Here is a 7,197-nt window from a genome sequence, read left to right as displayed (position 1 = left end):
GCCATCCTTCTGACAGGTGTTTCTGAGGTAGCCCAAGGACTCCTGCTCTGAAGGGGAAAGTCAAATGTGAAAGAGAGAAACTGTAGGAGAGGCTACTGTTCACCTGACAGGAAGCAGTGGGGAAACCCCAAAACCCAGACACTCCAGGTTTGTGTTTTTCCAAACACAATATGTGAGTGTGGGCTAGTGTTATATATGTGTATATGTGTGTGAGTTCGTGTGTGTACCTGTGTGTGTATGCATGGTGTTCAAAGTCCTCAGCAGTTCCCAGGGAACCAAAATATCAAAGGACAGTAAACTGGTAAGAAGTGACGCTGGTAGCAAAAATGAGGGCAGGGAGTGGGAGGGTTCTGGGCACTGACTCCGCCCCCAGCTCACGTGACAAGAATCATAATCTTCCCCAGAATAAAGCCCAGGGCACAGGTAGGACACACAGCAGAGTGCACCATCCTGGACAGAGGTGCCTGTGAGCCTTACAGGACTTCAGGATTTTCTCAAAGACACAGCTACAGAGCAGACAACATACACCATGGGATCCCCTTCAGTCTCTACCCACAGAGGACTTGTCCACTGGCAAGGGCTCCTGCTGGTTGGTAAGTAGGAGACAATTCCTTGGAGTAGACTAAGGATCTGACACAGAGACTGGCTGGGGTCTGCTGAAGAGGCCAGTGTTCTGAGAAAAGAGGAAAAGCTTCTGTTTGGACTTGTAAGTATAATACAAAATAGCAGAGTAGGTTGGGGAAGAGGGCTCAGCAAGAGGAAATTCTCATAATCTGGAAGTGGTGAGAGACAGGAAAACCTCAATTGCTGTTCATTTCCTGTTATTCATCATTGAGTATTGAATTAAGAGACCTGATAATAACAATAATGATTTATGTCAGTAAACACCAGAAAAAAACATAACCAAGGGTGCTAGACAATGTCTTTACCACCAGCCTCAAATGGTCAAATATACTGCAGGATATGCAGGGCCCCAGGGAAACTTACCTATTTACCCACAGGTATTTGCAGCCTTTTGCAGTCACTAGAGGTACAATAAGATCAGGCAAGCCCCTGCTCACATGGAGCTATATTCTAGTGAAGAGAGAGACAAGGAAAGTCTAGATGGGATGTCCGGTACCCACAAGTGCTATATATAAGAAGAGCAAGGAGAGGTCAGAAAGTGAAGACAGAAACTTTAGAGAAGGTGGTCAGCACAGATGTCTTTCAAAGACACTCTTGAGTGTCAGCAGGGGTCTGGGGGCAGTGAGTGTGTGAATGAGACAAACACCTAGAGAATAATATTTGAAAAAGAAAATATAACAGGTTCAGAGGTGCTGAAGTAATGGTGTCCATGCCACTGACCTTGGCCATCAGAAACACACCCTCACATGCAGACCAAGGCTGAGAGTTGAAGAGACTTACTCAGAATCCATGGCCTCATCTTTCCCTCCAATACACAGATCCAAATATTGATTAACTTTTTTCTTCTTTTCTAGTCTCACTATTAAACTTCTGGTGCCTGCCCGCCACCGCACAATTTGCTATTGTGTCGACCAATGTTGCTGAAGGGAAGGATGTGCTTCTACGTCTCCGCAATACACCTCCTGATGTTATAAGCTTCTTATGGTACAGGGGGGAAGGAGCAAAATCCAATCGTAAAATTGCATCTGTCTCAGTACCCCTAAGAGCATTTGCAAAGGGGCCTTTATACACTGGACGAGAGATAATATACACACAGGGACCCGTGCTATTAAAGGAGGTCACCATGGAGGATGCAGGCATCTACACCGTAGTGGCCCACCTTCGAAATTCAAAAAAAGAAATAGGATTTGGATGGCTTAATGTATACCGTGAGTGATTCCTCTCTGCCCTCTGGGTGTCGGGTGGGGTGAATTCTACTCACACACAAGACTGACAGCCCTGGACTCTGCCTCCATCCCCCTCTGCATCACATTCCAGGCTGGGTTTGGGCCTTTAGTGCAGGACACACACAGTGGAGACAAACTTCCTAAGGTCTCAGTCCCTTTCCCTAACTCCGGCCATGCAGACAATCACTGCAGACTGAAGACCAGTCTGATGAGAGTAACTCGGCAAAGGGAGACCAGTCTAAGTGCAGCCCTGAGTTCCTCCCTATGACCTTGACCCTGAAAACAGCCTGCAGGGCTCTGTCAAAGCCTGCTCTGAGGAGCCCCCTGCAATTCTTACAGAGATCACCCCAGAACCCTGTCCAGGGAACTTGACTTCAAGGACCTTGGGGAGCCTGTATCAGTTTGGGTTTGGCCTCCTAAAAAAGGCTAGTTGGGTAGTAGTTTAATGGGCACCTGATTCACAAGGATTCTGAGCTGGTCACCAGTCAGAGCTCAGGCCCAAAGGCCACATCTTGGCAGAAATGGAGTTCAGTCTATCACCTGAGGCTGTGTGTGGAGAGCACAGTTGGACAGTGTACTTGGATGTGAGCCAACTGTCCTGGAAAACTTAGCAAAGTCAGGTTCAGATAAAGGTCCATATCCCCAGAAAACAACAAAGAAAAAAAAGGTGCTTCTGAAAGCTCCTTATTCACCAGGGATCAGCCCAGGGGATTCTCTCTTGGAGTCGATCAATAACAGATGCCTCTTATTTGAGCTGCTTTCTATCCTAAGATTTAGGTCCTATATGTGAATATTTTGTGGTTAATACACTGATCACATGGCAGCCAAATATTCATCCTCCTTCATGGAGAATAAACTGAGACACAAGGAGGTACAGTCACTAAAGCAGAGTCCCACAGACCATTAGCAGCTGGTCAGGGTCACTCAAGGTCGGTCTGCAGCCACAGCCTGGTCTTCTCCTCCCTCTTGGGGGCCTTAGGAGGTGTCTGTAGATTCCTAAACCAACCATTGGTTCAGATTCTTTTCTCTCAGTGTACTCAGCTCAGAGAAATATATTCTGGTCTGGGGAGTGAAAGAAAATGAAGAAATAATCTGTTTTAACTCTAGAACCAAATTACCTGCAGCAATGATCAGAGTCAGTGCAGAGAACACCTGCACCTCTAACTCAGGTGGCCTATCCACAGCTCCCTGCCCTAGACTTGAAATCATTTTTTAATTTCCTGCTGTGGTGGAGTCACTCCCACCAGATATAGATAAAAGGACTTTGCCTTCCCATCTCCCACTCTACCCCGAAACCAGCTCAGGGACCAACACATAACACTCAGTTGCTTTTAATGAATTAGGAAGAAGTAAATGGTGATTTAATGAATGAGTGAATTAATGAATGAATGATCCAAAATCTCTTCAGAGCCTAAAACCTGGATGCAGAGTCCTTGAAACTCTGGCCACAGGGCACAAGCTCTCTGTCTCCTCCAGAGACTGAATCAAACATCTCCAAGCCTTTTCTGCTCTCTAATGAAAAGTCTTTCCTGCATTTGGTCTTAGGCCTTGGGGTATTAGCAATACTTTTTTCACATATGGAAAAATTGTTTTTTTCCAAATTTCTATCTCATAGCCACCTAACACAAATGGCCCACATGGGCCTGAATTGCAGCAAGTCCATGCTCCCCACTTGCTGTCCATCACCCACTTTGCATTTGCACACGTCCTCACCTGCCCTCAGCAGAGGGAGAAGGACTTTAATGACCAAGGGCAGAGCACACACTTTTGTTGCCACAGTCAGCTTCTGCCTGTCCACTTCACTTGTTTTCTGAATTGTTTCTTAGACTCTTCTTTATCATTTAGTGACTCATGGGCTCATTTCAGTCATGCACACCTGGGAAGACATGACTCACCTTTTGGCCCAGAGGCCTGAATAGTCAACTGACCACTGGCTTGCTCCTGGTCTCTATGTGTTATTTCTGCACAAAACCCCAGTCTCTGGGATGTCCTGGGAAGTGGCGTCTCATAGAAACACACCTCAGCTGGGTGATGGAGTACTGTGCAGCTGGAAGGAAAGGCTTCTGGTCAACCAGGCAATCAGCTGGTCAGTGAAGAACCAGGAGAAGTTCAGGGGTGTCTCTGACTCACAGTCTGTGTCTCTTCATGACCTAACTGTCACTAGAGAGTCTGTACTTTCCCCCAGACACAGAGCTGGAAGCCATACATTCTCTGAGCGCTCAGACTCCCATGCATTTGTCCTGTGATACACAGACCTGCCTTGTTCTTCTAAGAACTCAAATTGTCTGAGAGGTGAGAAGTCCCAACTCTGGTTGAAGAAGCTTTTAGAGGAATCAAAGGTACCACACAGGGCAATTTTCTTTTTCTTATCTTCAGAGCAAAGTTAACCATGCCAAACATCACAAACAACAACTTTGACTTTAAACATTTTCATTTGGATTTTTTTAATAATAGTGGTGTTGAGCATCTTTGCCTGTATTTATTGGCCATTTGTATATCGTTTTTCAGAAAAATGTCTATTCAAGTGTTTTGTCAATTTTTAAATCAGATTATTTGTTTTTGTTGTTGAATTATAGGAGATTTTTATGTATTTTGGATATTAACATTTCATCGTATATATGATTTGCAAAATATTTTCTCCCATTTCATAGATCACCTTTTACTCACTTGACTGTGTTTTGATGAATGGAAGTTTTTCATTTTGACAAAAACCAAACTGTCTAATTTTTGTGCCTGTGTTCTTAGTGTAATATTCAAAAAAATATATTGCCAAATCCAATGTCATACTACTTCTCTGTATATTTTTTCAAAGTGTTTTTTAGCTTTAGGACTAACGTTTAGAAGTTGACCCATTTTGATTTATATATTGTGTATACTCTAAGGCAACAGTCCACGTCATTTATTTGCATATGGATATTACTGTTCAACACCATTCATTAAAAAGACTGTCTTTTCTCCATTAAACAGTCTTAGCCTTTTCATCAACACCATTTCATTGTGTCCTTCTATGGACAGAAGTTTTTATGCCAGTGTCACACTGTTTTGGTTACTTTAGCTCTGCAGTGATTGCTGAACTTAGAATGTTTGGCACATCCAATTTCATCCTTTTTAAAGATCATTTCAAACATTTGGGGTGCATTGAAATTTCTTATGAGTTCTAGGATGGATTTTCTCTCTTTCTGCAAAAGAAATTATTTGATTTTGATAGGGAATGTACCAAATATAGAGAGAGTTGGGGGTCTTCCAATCCATGAACATGGATGTTTTTCCAATAATTTGTTTCCAATTTACTTTCTTTCAGAAATATTTGGCATTTTTCAGTGTATATGGTTTCTGCCTTATGAATTAAGTTTATTTCTATGTATTCTAGTCTTTCTGATGCTATTGTTAATGAAATTGTTTTTTTCTAATTCCATTTTGAAATTGTTCATTCTTGTTGCAAAAAAAGGAAGTGATGCTGAGTGTTGATTTTGTTTCCCGAAACTGTGCCTTATTTATTATCTCTGACACTCCTCTTTGTGAATGGTTGTCACAGAATCTTTAGCGTTTTCTACATATAAGATTATGTTGTCTTTTCAAAAAGGGAGCTTTTTTTCTTTTTCTCTGATTTGGATACAACTTATTTCATCTCCTTGCACAAAATTCTCTGGTCAAATCTTCCAGTACTATGTTGAATAAGTGAGGAAAACAGCATCATTGTCTTGTTCATGATCTTAATAAAGTTTTTGGAGTTTCTTCATGGCATATTGTGCTAGCTATGGGCTTTCATGTATGGCCTTTATTATAGTAAGTAGTTTTCTCCTATTCTTATATTTCTGTCTTTTGTTAAAACCATAGCCACTTTCTTCTAGAGATTTATTTCACTGATATATTCAATTAGCAGGCCAGGAAATACAGTCTTGGTCAGACTTATAAAACTTTTAGATGGAACGCCTCAAGGTCTAAGGTCAAATCTCTCCTTATTCATTGTCACCTAAACTTAGACAATTGTCCTTCTGCAAATGTCAGGACCATACTCTGGGACCTTTACATAGCTCACTGTGGGCTGTGAGTGGTGAAGATCTCTGAGGAAGCCATGTGGCTCAATGTCTCAAGCCCACTCTCAGTCCCACTCTCTGTTTCTCCACAGAGCCTGTGAGAAGGCCCACCCTCCAAGCCAACAGCACCACAGTCACAGAGAATAAGGACTCCGTGGTCTTGACCTGCAACACAAATGCGGTTTCCACTGAGTGGTTGTTCTATGGCATGAATCTGCAGCTTTCGGAGAGAAAGAAGCTGTCTGAGGACCGCAGAAGCCTCACCATAGACCCTGTCAAGAGGGAAGATGCTGGTTATTACCAGTGTGAAGCCTCCAACCCCATCAGTTCTGCTGAAAGTTGGCCCCTTGAGCTGCATGTGCAACATGAGTGACCCTTCTCCCCTCTTCTTTGTGCTCAAACTCTAAATAAAGTTTTTTGCATTATTATAATAAATTTGTTCTGAAAGTAAATACTTCTTAAAAGATTTTTATTGAGTCAACCAATACTTAAAAACGTGAGCTGACATTGTTATTATTTCTGAGTTAAGGTCACATTTCAGAGCAACCTCACCTCAGTATTGTCTTATATGTACCATGTTCACAGTGGAGGTGACACTGTGTCCCTCAGAGAATGAGCAGTGGTTGTATGATAGCCAAAGGGAGCAGGTGATGAGCCCACAGACTCAGAGCTCTTTCCCTTCTTCGTGCAAACATGTAGAGGCACCTGGACACTATTGTAGACAATGGGGAGGGACAAGAGGACTCCCATGTGTGTAGAAACACTGATCTTAGTCTTTCACTTTGATGTCTTTCAAAAGATTTCTAAAGTCTCTTGAGTACTCTTATTTATATGGCAATAAAATTATTTGCATGAGTTTAGTACTTCTCTGTTCTTTTTGTTAGTAAGATATAATTGGAAACTTTGGTAATAAAACCAAGGTTTTAGCTCAAATGTCCTAGTTCAGACTGATGCCCAAGGAATTAGAAATGACCTCATGCTTTCTGTAGCAAAGTTGGACCTGTTTGGTCTTCTGGTCTCTCTTGGAGAAGAGGAATCACTAAAAGCTAGAGAGACTGCAGGTAAAGTGTAAGGTGAGACTTCCTAACCTCAAGAGGCTGTTAAAACTCCCATCTTAAGTTTCATTTTAAAAAAACAAAAACTGTGTCAGAAAATACTTTGTGATGAATGTCAGCTCTTCTGCACTTAGTTAACTAACCAGATCAAGTCAGGAGACACCAGCCATATGGAAGGATCAAGAATACACTTCTTCCTTGGGGATCACCTTTAATCAAAGGGAAGGTGACTGTAGAAAGAAATGTAATGTCTTA

General features: G+C 42.3%; 1 protein-coding gene across 1 annotated transcript; it reads left to right on the top strand.

Moving 5' to 3' along the window:
* The first annotated feature begins 432 nt into the window (after nucleotides 1-432).
* LOC114511628 (carcinoembryonic antigen-related cell adhesion molecule 21-like) lies at nucleotides 433-6,300 on the top strand. Its single transcript, XM_028530388.2, has 3 exons — nucleotides 433-593; nucleotides 1,479-1,832; nucleotides 5,980-6,300. The coding sequence occupies exons 1-3, from the start codon at nucleotides 530-532 to the stop codon at nucleotides 6,258-6,260; spliced, it is 699 nt and encodes a 232-aa protein (XP_028386189.1). The 5' UTR covers nucleotides 433-529; the 3' UTR covers nucleotides 6,261-6,300.
* The last annotated feature ends 897 nt before the right edge of the window (nucleotides 6,301-7,197 follow it).

This window comes from Phyllostomus discolor, chromosome 12 (assembly GCF_004126475.2).
Source record: "Phyllostomus discolor isolate MPI-MPIP mPhyDis1 chromosome 12, mPhyDis1.pri.v3, whole genome shotgun sequence".
In the NCBI taxonomy this organism is placed as follows: Eukaryota; Metazoa; Chordata; class Mammalia; order Chiroptera; family Phyllostomidae; genus Phyllostomus; species Phyllostomus discolor.
The sequence above is the reverse complement of the archived record's forward strand: the minus strand, read 5'-3'. Positions and strand labels throughout refer to the sequence as shown.